The sequence below is a fragment of the Teleopsis dalmanni genome, chromosome 2, assembly GCF_002237135.1.
Source record: "Teleopsis dalmanni isolate 2A chromosome 2, ASM223713v2, whole genome shotgun sequence".
Classification (NCBI taxonomy): Eukaryota; Metazoa; Arthropoda; class Insecta; order Diptera; family Diopsidae; genus Teleopsis; species Teleopsis dalmanni.
In genome coordinates this window covers 222,492,887-222,518,001 of record NC_051847.1, presented here as the reverse complement: position 1 = coordinate 222,518,001, position 25,115 = coordinate 222,492,887, and the positions used below count along the sequence as shown (strand labels likewise).

General features: G+C 27.9%; 2 protein-coding genes across 2 annotated transcripts; one reads left to right on the top strand and one right to left on the bottom strand.

Moving 5' to 3' along the window:
- Positions 1-6,098: 6,098 nt before the first annotated feature.
- LOC119681662 (scavenger receptor class B member 1-like) lies at positions 6,099-18,521 on the top strand. Its single transcript, XM_038094920.1, has 8 exons — positions 6,099-6,174; positions 15,086-15,177; positions 15,276-15,785; positions 16,326-16,480; positions 16,549-16,835; positions 17,457-17,575; positions 17,752-17,877; positions 17,981-18,521. Exons 1-8 carry the CDS (start codon positions 6,138-6,140, stop codon positions 18,338-18,340), a joined length of 1,686 nt encoding a protein of 561 aa, XP_037950848.1. The 5' UTR covers positions 6,099-6,137; the 3' UTR covers positions 18,341-18,521.
- Positions 18,522-18,708: 187 nt separating this feature from the next.
- On the bottom strand, positions 18,709-24,803 carry LOC119676812. Its single transcript, XM_038088070.1, has 6 exons — positions 24,616-24,803; positions 21,676-21,692; positions 19,883-20,141; positions 19,151-19,822; positions 18,988-19,075; positions 18,709-18,876 (listed from the first exon to the last, which is right to left on the bottom strand). The coding sequence occupies exons 1-6, from the start codon at positions 24,801-24,803 to the stop codon at positions 18,709-18,711; spliced, it is 1,392 nt and encodes a 463-aa protein (XP_037943998.1).
- Between the last annotated feature and the right edge of the window lie 312 nt (positions 24,804-25,115).

Genomic DNA, 25,115 nt, shown 5'->3' with positions numbered 1-25,115 from the left:
TAGTAACTAATATTAAATGAGAACATTTTGAACTGGTTTATCGAGGTCTAATATAACATGTGGACTAATTATCATCATTTTGTTATCATCATCAATGGATATACTCAACGTATTATCAAGTCAAAAATATTCTTGTATATTTATAGAACATTTACAATTAGAAGTCATAAAGAGGATTAGCATAACAGTATTATTATGTGACTATAACACAATTTGAGTTTAAAAATTCGATTCTATATAACAATACAATGATATATGTAAAAAACTGTGATTGGAATATATTTTACTTTTTTATCTTAAGGATTTTATTAATAAGAAAAAAATATTACCTGTTAATTTATTTTTTTGTACTGTCTTTTTTTGCTTTCTTTAACTTCTAGTACCATGTTTTATTTATAGTATTATTTAATTTCATTATCATGATATATACATTTGAGTTGAGTTGAGGATTGCTTGAGTTTAGTAGCACAAGAGTACAACAAGAAATATGTTTATGCAAAATTATGTACGAAAAAAATGAAATTAAAACAGATATATATATATCTATATAGAAGATCATTTGTATGTATAAAATTAATTTAAGGGAGATTGCGAAATCCGTTGAAAATTTAAACATTGTATGCTATTTATTGTTTATTTAATTATAAATGTTTGAGTGAAAGGTTATCAACTGGAGATCATTTTTCATGTTTGACTCAACTATTGATTAAATGAAGCTAATAATATTTAGCATTTCTCAAATAATTCCATATGTTTTTTTTTTTTTTGTTATACAAACGAAATATCAAAAATACATTTAAAAATAATCTGGATTAACCTCTTAGTACTGTGTTCTATAATATTTTGTTAGGCAATTGCACTGAAATATAGAGCTTTGTTACAAGTAATACTTAATGATCACTTCTAATGATTACTCAATACTTTAAGTGTAAGTTAAAATAACTATAAATTTTAGAACTCGTTTTATTTTCATTTAGCTTTATACTAACTATTTTCCTCCTAATGGAATACTTAAGAGAACTTTAATTTTCAATATGTTTGTCCAGAGAATCGGAATTAAATTTTGAATATATTTTGTAAAAACATAGTAATGCATTATTTAACACCGAGGTATTTCTACAGTACATCATTTAATAAAATAGTTTCCATTTTTAGAAGTGGACGGAATCGAAACCAGATCTAGTTAGTGGTAAGCGTTTTTGCTTACTGCATGTATGGAGTGATTATATCGGAAAAAATGTGGGTTATAATTATAACAACTTTTATTGCAAGTAATAAATTTGAAAGTAAATTATAATTGATATAAAAAGTATTAACAACAGTGCATACGAGTATTAGAACAAATTCTATCTGATACTCTTGTTAGGCTGATATATGGTAGTTAACCTGGTGTGACGAAATGCGTCAATTAGGTTAACAAGTTATAATTTGACGTTGATCAGTAATTAGCAATATAATTGTTAAGAAATGTATTAAGGGTTGTAACCTTTTAGAAAATATCTAGAGCCTGTTGAAAACGTATACCGAGCTATATGAATTTTTGTATTTATTTATTAATGAAATATGTTAGCATTTGAACTCTATTATTAGTATCTTGTAAACAACAATTAATCAACATAATAGCAGGATTTAAATGAGTTCTAATGTGCTCTAGTGTGTTCTCAAGAATTTTATTATTCACCTTTTCTATTTATTAAGTGTTACCTATACGAGTTATGAAAATGTTTTGTTGAAATGAATTTAATTATAGTAGTTTTAAGATGTAGACAGCGTTTAGATTGTTTAGATTGGGGGGTGGTTTTCCAAGTTCTTACCAAACAGATATGTAATAATAATTGTTTTATTTGATATAAAAATTGAAAAAATTTAGATGTGCGCATTAAATTACGTGCACATATTACGAGAAATAAATGCGAATAGCATCGCAATTTAGAATACTGGCTGCCCTTTTTGTTAAACTTTTGTATAAAATTAAAAAGAAAAATAATATACAGTTTAAAATGTTATTTTTTTAATATATCACCCGAAAAAGAAAAGAAAAAGTATCTAGAATCACGTCAGTTGTGTACATTAAACTTTATGCGAGATACTTTTTTATGTTTGTCGCGTGTGCGTGTTAAGTGCAAATTAGTAAAGCACCAGACGAATGGGTAATTAACGAAAATAAAGGCTTTAGAAGACAATCACTTAAATTAGCTATACAAAAAACAGATTTTATAGAACAAAATTAAAAAACAATAGAAAAAAGTTGAAAGAGAAAAATGTTCTGACACCTTTTGAAACCTCACAATTGCAGTTTAATTAGTTTGCTTCAAAAGTAATTCGGTACCCTATCTGCTACAATGAATTTTCATACGTTAAGTTGTTTACTTCTTTCCAGTTAGGCATACTTATATGTGCGGATTTTTTATATTAGTTTTGCACTTTGAGTATATATTTCTAATGATCAATTATGTTAAATAGACATAATATTAGTACATTAATCTGAACTTGACAGTATTAATATTTTTATGTGTTATATAAAAATTACAAAAAACATATTGTTTGTAATATAGTTTCACATTCGTTAATACTGATTAAATTAATTTAATTATACGTCTATATCCATCTATATCTATGTACGTATATATGAAAAAACATTTTATCTTATTAAGAATTTAAATTATTTTAATGTATTTTATTTAAATGAAGTGCAAGTCATGTCATATTATAAAAATGGTTCTAGAAATTTAAATTCTGCTGCTTTAGTAAAGTTAGTAACTGAAGTACAATATTCTTTGGAATTGGCCTTTAAGTTAACAAAAAACGAAAGAAAAATATAAAAAGTCATATAGAAATATAATAAAATAATTTACTTAAACTACTAATGATATTTCTTTTGTTTTATTCCATAGACATTTATTTTTAATGTCAACTTTTTTTTGTTAATAAAAGATCACATTTCCTGGAAGTTAAAGTCGATTCTAATATAAAATAAAAAAGTTATTCATTTCAATAAAGATAATAATAAAAACAATATAAGGAATCAAGCGTACTATGTCAATAGGAATACTTCTATCCGCATACACGGTTTACACAATTAATTGTTTGTATTTCAAATCAATATAAATCTTACTAAATTTCAATTTACAATGTAAGTGAGTACATTGGTTATTTCACTATTACGTACTTAAGCGTTTTAAAAAATTTTGTATACACACACATTCTTCGCAAGACAACATCGTTATTGTTTCAAATTTCTTGGTATTTCATATATAATTTTTGCCTTTTTATTTGTTTCTTAGTCTCTTCTAGTCCTAAAAATACTAGCTCGTAAATACTAGCTCATATAGCAATGGGAGTATTTAGAATGCTGACAATGGAACAATAATGAACAATAATGAAATAATTGACCATTAACAGTAACGTTACGTCTAAAAATTTCACTGGACAACCATTGTATAAATATTTATAATACCAAAAGAAAAATTTAAAATATGAAAAATAATTAAATTGAATATATTTGATCAGATATTTATAGGTATTTAATATAATTATGTGTCAGTAGAAATCGCCAATAAAAGTATAATTTATTTTAAATTATTTCATTTACTAAAGAGTTTACATTCAATTTGATTATACCAGTACGTTATAAAGCATATAGTTTTTAGGCAAGAAAGTTAAAACTCTTTACATCGATTCATAGCAATCGTTGGTGATTACAAACGGTAAACTTCAACGAGAGTAAAAGGGTATATCTTACAAGGAAGGTAGTACAAGAAGTTAGTGGTTTGCTTTTCAAGAGGGATGGACTACTTGCAGAGGTACTTTTTAACTTATAATTTAAAATAACGTTGTAGCGTTTTGAAATATCTTTATGTAAAACTACTTCAGTTTGAAAGTATTTATATATAAAGGTTTAGTTAAAATATGTATTACCGAAAGATTGAATATAAAAGAATATCATCTCAAAGTTGAAGATCAGATTTATGAAAAGAAAGTTCATGGATTTTGCACAACGATGACGTGTCATCTCATTGGTCAAATAAATATTGAACCATTTAACAATAGATTTTCGATACTTTCTTATCATAGTAGTATAATTATTATATATTAAAAGAAGCAATACATGAAATAAAGTCTACTAAACCATTTCAGTAAGAAGTATCATTATTATTATTTAGTATTATAGTCTAAAGTGATGTTTACATTTTTAGTTCTCCAATTTTATATTGTCATATATAATTCCATATATGCCAGTATTAGTGTACTAAATACACATTAACCCCATTTACATATACTATAATACTTATATAACTGTTTCATAAGTAAAAACTAGCATAATTTTGACCATTCTCTGGTTAGGATGGGAATAGAGTTATAGTTATTGTTTTTTGTAATTATATAGTGTCTATTTGAACTTTCTTACGGGTCAATTTAATCAGTTTGTTTTAATGAATTAAACTACTTCTCATCAACAGAAATATATCAATATATTGTAAGCTTTCATTGGTACTTTTTGGAATTGAAAGGATATAGAATGCACACATGACTGAAGAACTAATTTATATGTCATTGATGGTATACTTCAAATATATCCTCAAAGAATAAATTTTCTACAACAGTGTCCAAACTTTGATTTTTAGTTCTGAAATAATAATATATTTAACATTAAACATATTAATTATTAGAAAAGTAAAACTAGCTTAAAATGATTAGATAGATAGATAGATAGATAGATAGATAGATAGATAGATAGATAGATAGATAGATAGATAGATAGATAGATAGATAGATAGATAGATAGATAGATAGATAGATAGATAGATAGATAGATAGATAGATAGATAGATAGATAGATAGATAGATAGATAGAAACAGATTAATTTTGTTAAGTTGTTCATATAGACTATATTTTGTATGAGCGTGCGGACTGCATAAATTTAATATCATCGATGATTTCTTCATTACGTCACCAAACGTTAACTTTTAACTTACATAATGTAACAAGTTCAGATACAAGTTCTTATGGAACATTTAATTTATTGAAATATTTTCATTAAATTACTTACTTAGAAATAATTCTCTTATGCACTCGTAAAATTCTCAAGAATCACGAAAAAATCGGTAGTAATTATTTAATTGCTCTTTTTGAATTATTTAAGGCTTACTTACTCTGATAGTCAAGAGTATATAAATGCGATATTTAGTTCTTAGTAAAATTAAATCTGTTGTCCTTACCAATGCATTGGTAAGCCTTAATTCACGTGATGTGTAAACGTGATTGTAAACTTTATGTACATAGCTTAGAAGAAGCTTTTGCCGATCACAAAGCCTTGCTTGCTCTGCTTTGCTGTAAGCTTAACTTAGATTTTTCGCTCAGCTCTGTTTTGCTCTGATCTGTACAGTAAGCATGCTTTGAAGTAGTGTGACTAGACTGGTTAATATATATCAGTGTAGATATAAATTTATCATACTGTAAGGTTGTCTATACGTACGAGTATTAGCATTGATGCTGGACTGCTGAGCTTAGCTTATAATGTAGTACTTTTATAATTTCATATAGTATTTTGTGATTAAAGTCAATATAAAGGGTCAAGCTGCAACTATGAGACTCGCATTTAGTCAACCATTTTTGGAGCGTTAAGAAGTGTGCACGGTGCGTAACGCGTGTGATAAAAGTTGAAAAATATATATGTTTAAAATAAAATAAAAATACAATTCAACAATTCAAGAATTCAAGTCTTTTAAAAAGTAATTCATGAAACAAAAAATTGTGAAATAAAAATTTAAATAAGATATATATTTAAATGTTATGATTAAGAAGTACATTTATTTTTAACACAATTGTCAATAAATAAAATAATGAAGGTTTATTTTGCTAAAATCGGTTAAGAGGATTGGATTCAGAAGGACATGCGGTAGTCCAGTGCTGTCAACTTAAAACTGGCTTATTAAATATAATCTACTTAATTGAGGACAGCCGTATAAATAATAAATGAATTCTCATTTTTAAAAGAGGAAATAACATTATTAATCAAGTTAAAATTGTTGTGTACAAATATTAATATTAAATTTAAAAAAAAATCTGTTGATTCAAATAAATTTATATAATTATAATTTATTCATAATAAACTATAAATTAACAACTTAAGAAAATGAAGTTGTTTACAGCAAATAATGCAAAAAATTCGAGTAAGTAAACTAAATTATATACGTTAATACTTAAGTTTTAGTTTCTCTGAACTTTGCTTTTTGTAACATTGAATCTGTGAAAAATCTTTTAATTAAAAAACAAAATTCAAATAAATAAAATTAAAATTAATTCAATTATATTTAATTAGTATTTAAAAATGAAAACGTATAGTAATAATGTCAACAGATCAATGTCAAGGTTAGGCAAACCTAAAATTATTGTTTATCTTGAAGTTGTTGAAATTGTTGAGTTAAATTAATAAATACTATGAAAATGCAATGAAAATACGAACACGTTTAAGGAAACTGTTTAGGCTTAAAAAGGTTCTATGCTAAACATCGGATAATGGGGGTCTCTACTTTTCCCTTATTTAGTTGAACCAAAATCTATCGATATTCAAATCATCTTAGAATATCTTAGATCTAAGAACCTAAAATTATTGTTTATCTTGTATTTGTTGGGATATAATAATAAATACAAACGTTGAAAATACGAATATGTTTAAGGAAACTGTTTAGGCTTAAAAAGATTATATGCTAAACATCAGATAATGGGGGTCTACTTTTCCCTTATTTAGATGAACCAATATCTATCGATATTCAAGTCATCTTAGAACATCTTACATCTTAGAATCTAAAATTATTGTTTATCTTGTAGTTGTTGGGATATAATAATAAATACAAACATTGAAAATACGAATATGTTTAAGGAAACTGCTTAGAATGAGGGGCTACTTTTCCGTTATTTAGTTGAACCAATATTTATCGATATTCAAACCAACTTAGAACGATATTTATAAAAAATTTCACAAGAGTATTCGTACTGTACAAGTATTCGTAAGAAATTTGTTTACTTATACGCTGTGATTTATTACAATTTCTTTTAAAATTTACTAAATTTTGTTCTTTAACATGTAATTTTCTGTAATTGTAAAGTAATAAATAACAAATTAGTACGGTAAGTAAACAATATCGTTTGAAACTAATTAAGTATAAGTTTGTCATTAAAAATGTACACAAATTTAATTAGGAAAGATATTAAAAAAGATACATTGTAAAGTTATAATGCTAGACTAGTGTTATAAAAATCCTTTACACAACACCGGAATATATAACAACTTACTCAGTAACATATTTAGAACTGATGTAGTGTTCACGTGGCTATTTTGTTTTAGTATGGTTATTCCCCATTAAATTGTATTTATAAATATGAATACTGATAAATAAAAGTTATATTTAAAATATAGTTTAAGAATAGAAGATACTTTCGCTTCAGTTTGAAATGTAAATAATTAGTCATTGCATACTGTTAGGTTAACTTGTGCAAAAACAAAGCCCTTTCTGGGTTATTAGTTATTTTACCTTAGGGTTTGCTTAAAGTAAAACCTGGCAGTGTAAAGTGTCTTGAAAGTTAATTTAAAACAATATTTTGTGGAAAAAATGTTAACCTTAACCTTCATGTGGTTAGACTATGTTTTCAAAAGCTGAAGCGTTATATGAATGCCTCAATATCAATGTTAAGTTGAATATACTTGAAGAATCATACATGTACAATGCAAATTTGGAGGCTTAAATAATTTTAAAATTTTATTGCTAAGGTAGCAGTTACACCGAAACCCCAGGTACTTGCAATTAAAGAACCTTTGAACTATTAAAAATCAACCTGCAATTAAACTTTATATGATTCAAGTATCTACCAGGGGAAAAGTATTGGAGAGAATGTTTTAACATGTATTAAAATAAAATAATTTATTTTTAACCATATTTAAACGGAACTAAAATCTCTTCAAAGTATAACTAAAGAAATTTAATTATTTGACTTAGATATTTTTTAGATCTATATTTTGTAATGATTTCTTAAATTATTCGGTATCAATCGGTATGGTCTTAAACTAGCATTATTCTATAAGTTATTCCTAAATAGTATGTATCTTAGTTTTGGGACATGTCTAGCTTGGTTTCCATCAAATATATATATATATTAGTTCACTTCATTTTTATTTGAGTTTTAAAACTAAATTTTTATAACTGATAGACAAATTGTCAGTTAATTAGTATCTTAAAAATCAGTTTTCAGCAATCTTTAATAAAAGGATAGTTTTTAAATTAATTATTTAAGCATACGATAATTAATAGTTAATATATATACTTTAATTATTATAATAATTAAAAGTATTTCAGTAATTTTTAACGATATATTTATTATTCATTTTTATTAAATAATTATTTTATTTTTTTTAAAGAGTAGTAAATTTAATAAATAAAATTAATCGGTAAATATAAAAGAAAAATATCTTATTAACATTTATTAAAGTAATTAAAACAGACATTGAAAATGTTCTTAATACAAAGTGGATTTATCTCCGAATATATTTCATTTATAATAAAATAAAATTAAGGAGACGAATCGATAACAAAGTGTACTCACAAATGTTTTTAGTGTTCAATTTAAGTCGTAAAAATACATAAAGTGCTAATTAACATCACTAAAAATAAGGATATAGACAGCGCTTTAGGTAAGAGCAGTACGATATGGAAATTTTAGGAAATAAGAATAAAAATAAAGGAAAAGGTTTTGGTAGAAATTGAGATTTTTATTAACAAATCTCATTATTATATTATGATGTGTAATATATATGAAGCATCTCTAATAAATTGAGTGAAACTTGAAAAAACAGAAGTCGGAAAAGTGTTGTAATAATCTTTGAAAGATTTGAATGAATACCTTTAAGTATACTTTAAAATTAGACAAGAACATATAAAGGATAGTATATAACAATATGAAGTTGTGAGAAGATCGGCACCATTTGTTTAAGTGGGTAACTTCAACAGTAGATTTAACTTAAAAAAGTTATAGTCAGATAGTATTAGAAACAAAAAATATCATATTCTTCAAACACTGAATATTTATATAATATGTACATATATATAGTTAAATTGTGAAGCGAACATACACGTTATTTTTTTAAAGTAACATTTTTTAGTAAATAAAATTTGAAAAATATTATTTTCATATCATTGTAGTATGATAAACATAATACTTTTGTGAATTAATTATTTAATTATTTATTTTAATTAATTGTTTTAAATGATAATTGATTAATTAGGTCATATGTAGCTCCAATTATTTTTTTTATCCAGCAGATTAAAATGTGACCTTAAAATTCAAAAGGATGAGATACATTGCTTAATTCTTGATATAAGATAAGTGAAAAACAAATAATAGTTAGAGGCGAAGGATATATTAGTTATCATTTATATTTAAAAAAAATAATTCAAAGTAGTTATAAATAAAACTATTACTCAAGCAATTAATTAATTATTTTAATTAAATAAACATTCTGTCACTTCACTGTATGTGATATTTGTGAATCTTAATCACAGCCTTAATTCTTCGGTTATTTATTTAAGTGAAGCTTAATTCAAAATTATGTAATATTTCTACATAAAAATAAATTTTAAATAAACTTAACTGTGATATTTTTCATACATTTCTGTATATGCCACAGTTGTCGGATTACTAATAATAATTAATTAATAAATTTAAAATAAACTTGCATAAATGCGATGATTTTCTTTAAGATTTTATAGTAAAATTTTAGTTTTGTAGTATACATAAACTAACATAAAATATATGCAATTCAGTTGAAATTAAAATTTTAACTACAATTCAATTCTTAAATACAATTAAGAAACAGTTAAGATTTGAAAAGTTTATATTGATTTGTAAAATACCGCAAAAAAGAGTTAAAGATTTACAGACGATTAGATGTATGTATGTTATATATAAATATTTGAAAACTTGTATGTACTAAATATTTAACATAAGAGTATGAGAAATAAAAAATTTTATGAAATAAATGTCCTTGACATAGTAACGCTTGCAAATTCTTTCAGAAATTGATTGACCTATTGGAAGAGGTGTTGAATTTAGTGGATTTCTTTGCTTTTGCTTTAATTTTATTGCTCAACAGTAATTAGTATAACTTAAGTCATTACCAATCAATATTGTTTTGTAACCGCATTTGAGGTTTATAAATTAAAATCTAACAATATATGAATCTCAATCTTTTCTTTTTTTATAATAAATTCTCATTGACCATCTTCGTAGATTTCCCATGAAAACCCGAAGGTGTAGTTTTTTTTAATGAAATCAAATTAACATGTTTTTTTTATAGAACTAACAACTAACACTCATAATATTATTTAATATAATTCGTTAAAATATTGCAGCTACGTTGAATGAGTGCCCATCTTCGAAAATTTATTAAGTCACAAAACTTTTTTAAACTTTCATTGAAACAATAATAGATAATAAAATTGTTTAAAAGATTTGAATATAAATTTTACACGCGACTTAACTCATTCAAGTGATTTTAATAAATAGCATGACTAAAGTGGATAACATGGACGTGGTCATTAAAGTGAATTATCTTTGGAAAAGGATGGGTGGCGTTTTACCTAATTGATATAATTTGTGATAATTTTGTTGAATAATCGAAATTCCTCAATGAAATAAATAAAAGGCTTGACGTTTTATGAACTATTGATTGTAATGTGAAAATAACATGTATTATTATATTAATTTAAGATACTGACAATCTATACACACTTTGTGAAACACATTATTCTCATATCATCCATCTCAAAGTCTATAAAATATCTAGACTACATGTTATTTTGATACGGTTATTGTTGAGTGATTTTCTAAGAATTTGTAATCAAACTCTTGGCTAAGATTGTAAGATGGTACAGAACTAAATTGTTAAGATAGCCAAAAGTATCTTATTCCGATATAACGTGATCATACAACGTTTTCAATTGCAAATTAAACTAGAAAAAAGCTTTGATGAACTACTAACCTTTGTTAGTATTAATGATTGTAGATTTCTTTAAAGTTTGTTGCTAAGTGTCAGACTAACTGTTATGTATTTATAAAATTTGTAAGATTTCTTAATGTAAATGAATCTAGAATTCTAATATTCATAATTTGAAAATACGCAAAGCACAGTGTCAAATAGAAATATTACAATGAATACGACAATTATTTAAAATATGACATTCTTATTTAAAATTATATAGGAAATGTTGCAGTCAAATTGTATTGTTTGTTTTGCTATGTGACATTTGTCTGTGTCAGTGTCAGTATCAGTGTGTTAAATACTTATATTTAAATATTTATTTCTAAGCTTTGCACAAAGTAGAAACTTTCTTAAAATCTAACTTATTCTGGAGAGAGTATTAAAAAATGTTTAAGTGTTTCTATCGAAAATTTATTCTTACAACTTATAGTACATGTAATATTTTACATTTCAATTCAAGTTTGTTAATAAAACTATATTATATAGTATTATTATATAGTAATACTAGGCATATTATATAGTATATTATTAGTTATATTTATGTTCCACATATCCTTCAGAGAATATACATCCATTGATATTGGTCCAATATCAATGGTGTTGCTAAACGATTGTAGCCATTTTTCTTCGTCTTTTTGTCTATGCCACTGATATATAATAGAAATATAATCATAAATCCTTCGACTCAATTATATGGTTATGCTGATGACTTAGTTTTAATCGCACGAAACACAAGAAGCATGAGTTAGGTATTTCAAAAAAATTGAATCAGAAGTCAAAAGGATGGGTGAGCATGTCAATTGGAATAAAACAAATTACACGATTATATCGTCGAATAAAGTAACATTAGACGTTATTAAAATCGGTACATATGAATTTGAAGGCGTGAACAGCTTTAAATATTTGGGAACAACGTTAAACGAGAGTAACACAAAATGTTGAATATCCACGATAGAATACAAGCTGGAAACAGGTACTTCGACAGTTTAAGAAAACTTATGACATCTAAAAATATATCGAGAAAAACGAAAATCTTGTTATATAAACAGTTATATGGCCGGTAGTCACTTATGGGAGTGAAACCTAGAAAGTAAATAATGCCGAAGCAAACAAACTGGCGGTATTTGAAAGAAGAATTATGAGAAAAATATTTGGGGGAGTCCAAGAAAACGGAAAATATCAAATAAGATACCATATAATGATGAACTCGATCAACCGATGGAAGGTGACCCAATAATCAAAATGGTGACACATTAAAAACCAACGCTTGAAATGGATAGGATACGTTGTTTGGATGTCAGAACAAAGAGCAGCAGCCAGAATCTTTGAAAAGGAAGACCGAGAAAGAGATGGAATGACAGTATCCGACAGGATGTGAAAGAAGTAAATTTCAGCCAAAAATAGATAAAAACCAAAAATAGGGAAGAAGGAAGGGAAGGAGGAATGTCGTACGTTTAGATTCAACATGGACTGTATAGCTATAGATGATGATAACATCGATTATAATTATCAGTAAATGCCCTGTATTATATTTTCTAACAATTTAAAATATATGAACAGAGTTCAAAATAGTTATGTTTTAAATTAATTAGCTGTAAGTATTAATATTCCATCAATCATTTGATACTTATATTTAGAGATATTTGTTACGGTCAAAAGTTATACATATTTAAATAATAATAAAATCATGAAATTTACATATGTTTAGATTAATAAAATAGCTTTTTGTTTAAAATAAAAATTATATATCACAAACTGGCGTTTAATTTTGCATAAAAATACAAATATTCATAAAAGAGATATGAGATATAATTAGTGAAGTAATATATTAGTGTATAAGAAATTCAGCGATAATATTTGTTCGCTTTGCTTATAGTGCATAAATAAATAGATAAACAGATCGCATAATGCATTTTGTTTGAATTTAATTTATGCAATTTTTTATTGCCTTACATTATATGTATGTATATTTTTCTCAACTTGAAATTTGTTTATTTTTATTTACGATGACGTTTATTAAGCCGATTCAAAACATTTATTGCTTTCTGGTATTTTTTATCTGCTTTTCTTGCACACTAGACTGAGTTACCGGAAGAAATCGAAGGTGTTCGCAAGATCGATTGATCGCCGTATCGCTTGATATACGCGTCTGTGAACGCGAACGCCATCGCATTAAAGAAGACTGAACACACACACACACACACACACCAACATACACATTTATTCACTTTGCTTAATTGATAATAAAATATGTTGTATTTTGTTGCGTTTTCATAATTTTTTTTGGTGTTTCGTACGGTTGTTTTTTTTTACCACAACTCAGCGCATGATTAACACTTAAAATGTATGAGATGAGATGTTGGCTTGCGGCAGTGTTTATGGCTAAACTGGGTCAAGCTACTACTGACATATTGCTTAAGAATTTAATTTGGAATTCATACAACCTCTACTTTAATTATGAGATACAATATTTATTCAGTTTTAATTGGAAATTTCATTTTCAACTAATATTTATGAAAAAAAAAATAATAATACAAACCGGCAAATATTTAATATAAATAAAAGCAAAAAAAAAAAATCTGGCGAACTTGAACTTCACTCATACAATGAAGTTTTTGAGTTTTTGAGTTTTTATATTTTATTTGTTTTAACAACTTGTTGAGTTTCTGTTTAAGCCAAGCTCTTACTTTTGTTGTTGTCTGAGAGTTGCATTGAAACTTGCATAATCGTTATAGTCAAGCTGTGCTTAAGATTATTGCAGCACAGTTGACGGTGAATTCAATGAAATTATGCACTCGTAAAGATGCCAAAAACTTTGAATGAAAAATTTTGTTTTAAATAAAAATAAAAAAAAATAAATACTCACATGAAAACGATTCAAATTTTTTTGTGGGTAAATCTTTTTTCTTGCTTCACTTAATTGATTGCTATTGAAATCAAGAAAATATTTATTAGGAAATTATTTTGATTTTTGTGGGATATTTTAGCTTTTATTGTCATAATAAGCTTAACATGTATGTTAACATAACGTGTTGTTGTTATTGGTATCAATGTGGTTCATTGTTAACAGTAAGCATATTATGTTAGTTCTGCTGCTATTGGCTATTGCTGTTGCAATGTTATTTATTTGAAAGTAGCTTTTTCAAGGAAGACACTTCAATTTATGTGAACTCAATTTTTAACAAAATTTTAGATGTAGTGCTAATTTGTTATTGTTTCTATTCATTCATAATATTCATTGATTCTCTTTATATTATAGTTATTGTAAACAATTTCGCAGTTAATGCGTTTATGTTGTTGGCGTTTTTGTTTTTGTTTTTGTTTTATGAATATTTTACAACAGATATTTTATTTAGCCTTTTTATTTGCTTATTTATGTTGTCTTTGGTTCATTGATCTGCGCTTAACAGCTGAAGCTGAAGCTGATGCTACGCTGCCTTTAATCATGCAGATGTTGTTGTTACTGCTGCTGTCTTCATCGTTTTTGCTTTTGCTTTTGTTATTGTTTTTGTTATTGGTTTTTATTTATTTGTTTTATTAATATGCTTACGGCTTACGGCTTACGGATTACATTGCTTTTGTTATAAAATTACTGTTTTTTGTGCAATTTGTTCAATTTGTTAAATCTCTTATATTAATTATTTAATGTAGTAATGAAAAAAATGTTTAGTTAAACATAAGTATGTATATAGATATAGAAAATGATTGTTAGCAATACCTTAATCGCTTCAATATGATCTTCTTGAACTGAACGCTTCACAATAATTAGCTGGAAGTAGTCGAAAAAAGGACGTTCATTGAACTATGCTATCTGCCTGCACATACTCGTTTAAGCAAATTCTGTGGCTTTTTCGTGTTAAAGTCAAGGTCCAAATAACCCAAACAACAACAATTCGGCATACATTCACTTGTAACCGGAAACTGCTTACAGTATTTGCCTTATATATGTCTGTGGTTCATTGAATATATTGATTATTGCCCTTTTGTTCTCAGATGTTTAAATTAATTTAATTTTAATATATTTTTTTGGGTTTTTGATACTTTTACAGATATAATCAAGTTTGCTACCATTGGCGTTGTTCTTCTCTTCGCTTCGACATTAATTATTCTTAATGATCCTGTGCAAATGATTGTAGATTCGGTAAGTGGGAATTTATTATCTTATTTGCTTATTTTATGTTTTTTGTTTTTTTTTTGTTTTCCTTGCAATCTAAATTACATGAATTTTTCACTATTTAGCAATTGGCCATGAGAACTGGTTCGTTATTATATAGTTTTTGGATTAAACCACCATTGGAAGTTTTACTTAAGGTTTATATATTCAACATAACAAATCTGGAAGAGTTTAAGCTTGGCATTGATAAAAAATTGAAACTGCAAGAGATTGGACCATATGTTTATCAAGAGTTTCTGGAAAATGTTAATGCTTCGTTCCATGATAATAATACGCTTAGCTACTTACCAAAACGTCACGTTAAGTTTATACCAGAATATTCAGTTGGTGATCCAGAAGTAGATCGTATTGTTGCACCAAATATACCATATATGGGTGTTACATCAGCTATATCGAGCATATCTGGCTTCGCAGCTTTTGGTTTAAGAGTATTAACGAAACAATTCAATGCGAAGTCAATATTAGATATCTCTGTAAATGAATACTTATGGGGCTATGATGATCCGATGGTTAATATGGCGTCTAAAATTGTGCCAAGTTTTATAAACTTTGAACGTTTTGGCCTACTAGATCGTGTAAGTGAAAATAAATTTGTGAATATATTAAAATACTTTATTTTATATGAAACATATCTTATATTGAATTATATGAAGTATATATATTTATGTGTACATCATAGAAATAGATAGTATGCATCTATTTCTATGTATGGACCATGCTTTTAATCAAAGTATAATATAAGTTATTGGGGGGTTTAAAGCACATGGCTAGCAAGACGTCAAAGGACATAGTGGTAGGGGTTGAGACGTAGGTGATGGATCATGCAATCGTGAGGTAGCATCGTTCGATTCGCAAAAGATACGGATTGAATTGAATAAATAAATTAAATGAAATAAAAAAAGTTTCCACTCAAAGTAAATTCATTAGCAACATCATCGACAACATCATATCATAATAAAGATTGTTTTATTAAAGTAATTCTAGTTATTCTATTATGCAAAAATTATTTTAGTGTATTACTAATATATTTTGAATTATTAGAACCACATAGTATATACATGGTAGAAATGTTAAAGCAATTGAATTCCTCTTACCGATGCCTTGTGCAATTTCAGATGTTTGATGAAGGCGATAATTTAATAACTATTCGACTGCCAGATAAAAAAAAATCAAATTCAAATGAGATTAAAGAAGAATTTCGGGACTATTCAATAGAATCTTGGAATGGTAAAAAAGGCATTGGAATATGGGGTTTCAGTGACACTAATAAGTAAGTGGAATAGATTTGATACATTTTCAAGGATAACTATATATTTAATTATTTTTTAACATTATTAGTAAAAGCAACACGGCGTGTAATACACTTAATGGCGCTTATGATGGCACCCTATTTCCACGTAATATTAGCGCAGGCGAAACTTTTCGTGTCTATCGCAAGGCATTCTGCAAAACTTTGCCGATTACATATTCACATCCTGGAAAATTTAATGGGATCGATGTGCTTAATTTCAAATTGCCAGATAATGCATTTGAAACAAATATAAACGATCCGGATACTGCTTGTTTTTGTCAGGAAAATAAATGCCTTAAAAGAGGTTTGGGCAACATTACTCCTTGTTACTACAGTAAGTACATTACCTATTAGACATTACAGTTAATTTATTAGTCAGTATTTATATAGAAATCAATAGAAAGTTCTATGAAAATGTGTATTGTATAAATATATATTATTGTAAGATGTGGTCTGCAGAATATGGAATTAATAAGTATACTGAATATGGAATTAATAAGTATCTTAAATTAAGTGGAGTGTGCCGCAATATTCAATGTTGTTCATTTGCTTCTATTTTTACTTAGATAGCTGTATATACTGACTATATTCAGATAATTAAAAAACTAGACATGGGTAAACTGCAATTCTGAATAATTTTTCGACTACGTGGAAACACTGGTTATATGTCGATAGTTCTGGTTCTTCAGATACTAGCTAGAGTAACTAAATGATGTTTAACACTGACTAGACGTGCCGTTTATGGTTATTCATATAATAATTTCTATTTAAAACCGGATTTTTCAAGAATCAAGTTGTATTATCATAAAGCGTAGTTGAAAAAGTTACTAAATTTAGACGATTCGTATTTGAATCGTACTGCATAAGACTATCAAAAACTATTAATTCTGTTACTGCTCTACTAAGTTAAGATGATTTAAACATATTTAAATTTTTTAATATTATGATAATACAGATATTCCACTGGCATTATCATTTCCTCATTTCTTTAATGCTGATCCTAGCCTTTTGGATGAAATTGAAGGACTGTACCCAATTGAAGCAAAACATGGGACTGAAATCGCGATACAACCGGTAAGTGATTTATTATCCTCTACACTATAACATATATATCTTAAATTTATAAATATATTTTTTTAAGTCTTATTGCAATTGAACTTTAACTTTATGTCTTAAATTGTTGAAATTTTCCCAAGCAAAACACAGTTTAATATGGTAAATATAACTTTTACATGTACATCTTTTTGTAGCAACTTGGCATTCCGATGCGAGTGCATTCCCGCTTCCAAGTTAATCTTTTAATGGGAGATATAAAGTTCAACTCGGATATGACACGGTTTCGTAATACTGTACTTCCCATATTTTGGCTTGATATTGTAAGTATTTTAGTAAAGTTTTAAGATATCAAATTTTGCACTACATTACCAAATTTATATGTGACTATTAACAATTTTATTAAAATTGTTGTTGTTTCTATAGGGCATAGAGACGTTGCCTCCGCATATAATATTCCTGCTGCAACTTTTATTTAAAATAGCTCCCTATGCGCAGCTGGGCGCCATTATTTTATTCACCACTGCTGGCGTTTCACTCGTTGGCACATCGCTTCTATTGTATATTTGGCTACCAACTGCATGGAATTCCTTGAATGTGACCATGGAACATACGTTAAGTGTGGAAGCTGCAAAAATGACAAATGTATGCCTTATGCCACTATTAAAACAGTCAAAGGACATAAAAGGCCAATTGTGTAAACAGCAAATGGGCAGCAAACCGGAGTACGAACTGATAATGCTTCCGCTGGAAAAGGAGTTGGATGCGGAGGACTTCATGGTATAGGGGTTAGAAATAGTACGAGTATTTACAATATTTTTGTAAATATATAATTAATTTATGATTCAAAATGTGTATAAGAGCATATGATAGCTGTGATATTAAAAAATAAGCATTAAGCCTAAGAGTTTTGGTAAAAATGATTAAACATGCATATGCAAAGAGATAAACTAACATGTATAAGTGTGTGGTGTTTTTAGAATTTAATAATTTGTTTTATTTCTAATTAATAATTTATATTGCTTTAATAAATTTTTTTAAGACATTTTGTATACAATTAAAAAAAATAAATAATATAATAAAAAATACTACATTTATAAATATCTTAACTATACTCGCACTGTCTGTCTTAGAGAATATTATTATTTTTGTCTCTATTCATAGGCAATTGTATCCTGTATCCATTTCATATAATAAGAAGTTCTGGTATAAACATCTGGAAATCCTTTAATTGCACAGCCTGAACCAAATGAAGTTATACCTGCCAAAATCCAGGGACCATTTTTCGAAAGACGACATTGCAAAGGACCGCCAGAATCACCCTGTATAAGCAATGTGCAATAACATTAATAAGATTTAGGTTTCAACTTCAAAACTGTAAAAGTTATTCTCATAACTACTTAGAGATAAAGAATGAAATGAACTACACTTACCACACAAGTGCCTCCCTTTCCATTGAGTTGACCTGCACATAAATGGCCGCGATGAATCTTAACAAAACTACCATATGCCTCCTTGCACCTTAAAGCAAAATTTAAAAAATTTTTAGCTTAGAAATTTTCTAAAAATGGATTAAAATAAAGTTCGTTTAATTACCGTTCACTACTGTGTAATGGTACACTAGTTTTTAGCAACGTATCAGTCAAATCACCAGTCATATTCGATTTGCCCCATCCTGTAGCAACGCAATCGATAAATGGCAAGTCCTTGTAATCTTCGGTATCTATATTATGCTTATGTTCGATTAAGCCCTCATATTCCTTATCATTGGCGTGTACTTTCATCAGCTTGTCATTCCGTCTGCGTGTTAAGTATAGTCCGCGAAAAGATTTTTGCGATTGTGTTTTTCTGAGGCGACTCAAAATCTTAGTACTCAATAGTTCTTTCATGCTTGGCATTGTAACATTACGATGTTTACGTATATTTTGTACACTTCGCAAAAAATTGTCCATTTTTTCTGGCACCTCAGCTAGACCAAATTCCAAAGGGTCTTCAAGAAATTCAGCTTGTAAATCTTCATCATTTGCTACATTACTATGATCATTAAAAATAAATGGTAGACATATACGACGAATATTAGAGGTTTTAGTGAGATCAGCTGGCATTGAGAGCTTCATCAAAACAAGATCATGCAAAAAGTTATGGTAATGCTTATGTAGCACTATTTTTTCAACTGGTATACGTTGTTCATAACCTGATTCTTCATATCGGTCATACTCTCCCAGTACAACAGTCCAAAGTGGAGGTATGGGCAAATTAAATAAATCACTATGCATGAGTAGAAATAGAGGATTTCAAAACTAAAGTATAGGTTAGTTTTAGACTTACTTGTGTACGCAATGTGCTGCGGATAAAATCCAAAATGGATGTATAAGTACTGCACCACACCAATGACCTAAAAAACCCATTGATGGATGTAATAACTCCAAAGATACTTGCCATGGAAATTGTCCTTCCTTTGTGGGTGCTCCAGCAATAATTCTAGGTGTTCGGTTATTGTAGGGATTTGATTGTTGGTTTTGTACTTCTTGTTGTTTCGGTGTTCTTTGAATTCGAGGTTCACGTCTTGGCGGGCGCGCTCCGCATTCTGTGAAAATAAAATTTTCTGATTTATTTTGCACTTTTAACTCAATATGAATTATATGAAATTGATAAAATTATAATAAGCTTAATTTCTAGATATTTATTTTAAAACTAGTAGTTTAAAAAAAATAATTATGATCAACAAAATTATTTGATGGTTTCTTAGTCGGAAATCTAATTTCATGAGCATTTATTAATTTATTCTTCGTACAATACTTTCATCATTATGTTTAGTATATCTATATGAAGATTATGCAGATATTATTCTTACTACATTATAACTTCTAATACAAGGTTCTATAAATATTGGAGAATAAAAATGTCAGAAAAATTGGTCCAAGAGCGAAAATCAAAGATTGTGTTGGAAGTTTGAATAGTTAAGTATTTTAAGTACAAATGTTTTAATATCAATAAGGAAATTGATATTAACAAAGTGTCGAAAATTTGGTTAATACAAATTTTTTGGACTCTTCAGTTTTAATTTTTGAAGTAAAAATCAAGCAAAACGAACATTATGTTCCTCTTTCGGTTAAAGTAATCTATCGTACTGATACAGCAATGACATGCAAGTCTCTTCATCAATTCTGTGAATTCACTAAAGCGATGCTTATATCAGAGTTGGAAAAGTTTGTGCGACCTTTGCAAGATTCGTCCTTTACAGAAATATATCTGATGTAGAATCTACAAGGCAGTAACAAACAATGGTGTATTAACAGCGTATGCCATTTGGGAGTCGTTAAATATTTCCACAGGTTTAAGGTTGCTCAAGATCGAAATTCATAAAGAATGGCAAAGCGAATCTGTTGCTGGGTTAGTGGCGGAGTTTGTACTAAGTTTTTGTCATTAAATTTGCGTTTTAAGCAGGACACGCTGCTAATATTTGACGAAGTACTACACACAGTTTTTAGTAATAAAGTGGAATCTGAGATCAATGGTATAGTCATAATCTAGAATGATACCAATATCACTTAGCGAAAATGACATGGCACTTAACTTAGAACTATTGTAATGTGCCACATTATATATTAAGTAATGTCCGGGTAGTCAAAGTAGAGGTGTAAAGGTAGGAATAAGAACTTAGAGAATGGAGATTGCTCACGTATAGATGTAAAAACTACTACACGCTATGATCGAAACAGCGGTATATTGCCGATGATGATGATGTGATTATTAAAAAATTTTGTGTTTGATTTTACCTTACTAATTCTTCAATTCATAAAATAAATTAAATACATATTAAGTTTAATTATATATTTAATTATAATATATTTCCTAACTATTTATTTAATTATTGTCAATTTGTTGAAAGTGTTTATATTACATTTTAAAATGATTGACTTATATGAAGAACTTTTGACACGTGTATAATTAAATATTACTATTTAAAAATAAGTATATGTATAAAATATGCAAAATGTTATGCATATGTATAAAATATACCACTTTATTCATATAACATATTATAATAGTCTTACATAAAAAAGTGTCCTAAAGAAAAGCTATTATATTCTAAATAAATTCTCTTTTCAACAACTTGCCTTGTTTTTCAGTGCACCTATAATTAAAGTGATTGATTAGTGAAAATAATGAATAGCTTGCACTATTAAATATTCATAAAATTAAAGTTATTAACTTGATTACATCTTAAATGTATGTTTAACCAGCCGATAAAATTCCAATAAAACTTTGTTAATGGCGTTTTGATTACAAATTATATTACTATAATAAGTGGATGGCGATAAGGTCACTGCAACTGGTTATCAAGAAACGAACTCAGTTCACTTGCAATTTCTTATTTCTTACCTTCTCAGAATTCATTTAATAATATGTACTTCCGGTAATATAGCGAAACTATGCATTGAATTTATCAAAGAGTTATTACTTTGTAAACTGTGATAAATAGATGCAGTGATCTTGGATAGCTTCAGCGATCAACAAACTAGACAAGTAGTCTTGTTTTATTACTCTCCTTTCTTACATCAGGGTAATATAGAAGTCTATTTGATTTAGTAGTGATTGGAGATCGGAATAGTACAAGAATTTTAACGAAACTTAATGTTAGGATAGTTTTTAAATAATTTACACAGAAATTCTTTAACAATTGTAAGAACTGAGACGAATGTTTAATTTTGAGAAGATGCAATTGTTTTTCTCATACACGATGTTTTTGAATTTCAATTAAAATTAATCATATAAACCTAATATAGTAATTACAAATGTTAATATACATATATTATACTTATATGTTATTAAGACACTTAATTGAGTTAATCAAATTCTATTTAATTATTTATTATACATAGTAGATATAAATTTCTGTATTACACTAAACGCTTTTCACTAAATATAGGTTAGGGTTCAGTATTATTAACGTTATTGTTAAGATTGTTGCTTATAATAATTGGACACTATTTTAGAAGAACTATTAATTGAAATTATATTAATATCATAAATCAGAGGGCATGACTTCTGAAAGCTGTAATATGTGCAGATAATATCGCATATAATCGGTTTCTCTCGACTTTTAAGAGAACTATTCATACTAATGTGTCTTATAAGATATTCTTCAAAATATTTTGTTTGCGCTATCGGATTGCAACAGAATGGTACTCGACAAAAACCAATGTGGATCAAATTTTTTTTACTGCAGCAAACTGCCGATTGCAAGTAATCGAGGTTATAAGGAAATAATAGAATAAAAGTACAATTTTTGATGCATATTGTGTGACGCCTGGAAACTAAACTAAAGAATTCTTCATATTATTACATGAATAGAAAATTGTGAAATATGTCAAATCACACAGATTAAGATAGATAGCATATGTTACAAATATAAACGTTGAAATGACATACGAAAAAGTTTTTGATTACAGCCTAGGGTATACCAATCTACAAAAGACATCATTACACAAATTCCTGATTATAGCCCTCAGAGCAGCAGAAGCACTTGGTATCAAAAATCGTAAATTTTTTGGTTATCTTTTTTCAATGGATAATATTGGCTTGGTGAATAGAGGGCAGCATCGCTGCCCTTAAACCTTTAACAGTCCATAATGAGTTTATTTTTTGCGTAGACTTTTTGATGCCAATTGTATACGGAGTTGTAGTTTTGCTTGCGAATTGAAGATATTTTTCTTTGTTATTTTCGTAAAAATATTATTAACACTTTCATTATTACCACTTTTGTATTACCTGTTGCGAATTGATTTGCTTTAGAATATTGCTTAGGGTTTGCGGCTACACTGCACAAAATGATGCACATTAATAGTAACAGTGATGAGGTGTTGTGGAAGAGGTAAGTCATTTTTAAACATGCTTTTTTATTATTTAAAAATCTATTATTCTCGGACAGTTGAACATTTTTATTATATGATATTAAATTTAATTTCTTTCATTAATAATTTGCACAATGAAAATTCAAATAAAACTAAGTTTTAAGCTTTGCCAATTGTTTCTTGAGATACTTTAAATTTTTCAATTCAACTGAAGTTTTACTTTCACAAAATTGCAACACTTCAAATTAATTGCTGCTTAAAAATTGTTTCAAACATTTTCTTTAATACTATGAATTTTTTTTTTTTTTTTGACGTATGCAAATTAGCAATTAACGTAAACTTGCGGCTATTCGTAGTTGAGATTTGAGACTTTGTAGCTCAACTCATAATTAGTAATGATATATTTGCGTACGGTTCAGGTAAACTGTATCTAGACGCCTGCTAGTCTTGCGGGCCCATTAATCAACTCGTACGGCGCTTAGCCAATAAAATTACATAATTGCCACTGGCAGCAGCAACGACTACCAGCGCGCAACAGCAATGGAAGCAGTAAAAGCGCGAACCAGCAACACTACAACATTTTCAAGTTCACATAGTATGGGCCGTTGTTGTAGGAAATAAAAGTTGTCAATTATGAGCCAAACAAGTGCCAACCGATTTTCCAGCCAAAAAATCAAAAAAAAAATATATCTAAGTACGAATTTGCCACAAAATGTAAGTTTATTCCGATTGCAATATATCTCGATTATGGTTATGGTTTTTCGTAAGATACGCAATAATTTTTCCGTTTTGGCCACAAAATGCGAATCGCACGCGTCGAAAGATAAAATGCAACTGCGAGGGTCTTAAGTTTGCCATCGTTGATTTTGACTACAGATTTTGTGTATTTAGTTTCAGTTGCTGTTGCTTATGTTGCTGATGTTGCTGTAGTTATTTATTATTTTTTGAAGTTTTTTTTTTTGATTTCTTTAGGTGTTGCATGCCTCTGTGGGGTGTTACGACAAATGCGCTTGCGCACAGGCAAATTAAAAATGCGGGGAGAGCAATATCTATAAAACAAACAAAAGAAAATAATCATAGTATAGACTGAAAACTAAAAGCTAAAACTGACAATGTGCAGATACACAGCCAGCAACAACAATGAAATAATCTATGAAAGAGAAGGTGATCGAGAGTGCATAACGGCAACAGTTGTACGTTTACTTTCGTTTTCGTTTGGATGCAGTAACTTCGGTCAGGCAAAATGCATATAACCCATAACAAACAGCAGCATCAGCATCAGCATCAGCATTAGCATCAGTATCAGCATCAACGTCATAATCCTCAACAAGCTCATCATCATCATTATGAGCAACAACAATATCGTGATCAATTCCAATGTTATTAAACATAGATGCTGCTACTGCTGTTTTTGTTGTAGTAGTAGTAGTTGTTGTTGTTGTAGTTGTTAGTTAGCGGCAATAGTTAGGCAACTATGCAGCTATTGCCACCTTCGTGTTTGTTGTCAGCAACATTTTATTATGCGCTCAGTGCTCAGTACTCAGTGTTGAGCGCTCAACGCTTTTGTTTATTTGCTTGGCTAATAACATTTTATGTCAATTCATCTTTTGTATTAATTCAAACTTATAAGTCATTTCTGCTGTGCATAATTGCAACAACATTAGCAATAATATGCCACTAGCAGCAATAAAACAATAAAACAA

Bases quoted from the DNA above. Each gene is read 5' to 3' on its own strand.
- LOC119681662 (XM_038094920.1), top strand. From the start codon at position 6,138: ATGAAGTTGTTTACAGCAAATAATGCAAAAAATTCGA. The intron at 15,178-15,275 runs GTAAGTGGGAAT...TTCACTATTTAG, and splicing joins TGCAAATGATTGTAGATTCG to CAATTGGCCATGAGAACTGG. The intron at 17,576-17,751 runs GTAAGTGATTTA...ATCTTTTTGTAG, and splicing joins CTGAAATCGCGATACAACCG to CAACTTGGCATTCCGATGCG.
- LOC119676812 (XM_038088070.1), bottom strand. From the start codon at position 24,803: ATGTTTAATAACATTGGAATTGATCACGATATTGTTGTTGCTCATAAT. The intron at 19,076-19,150 runs GTAATTAAACGA...TTTTGCTTTAAG, and splicing joins CCATTACACAGTAGTGAACG to GTGCAAGGAGGCATATGGTA. The intron at 18,877-18,987 runs GTAAGTGTAGTT...TTGCTTATACAG, and splicing joins GAAAGGGAGGCACTTGTGTG to GGTGATTCTGGCGGTCCTTT.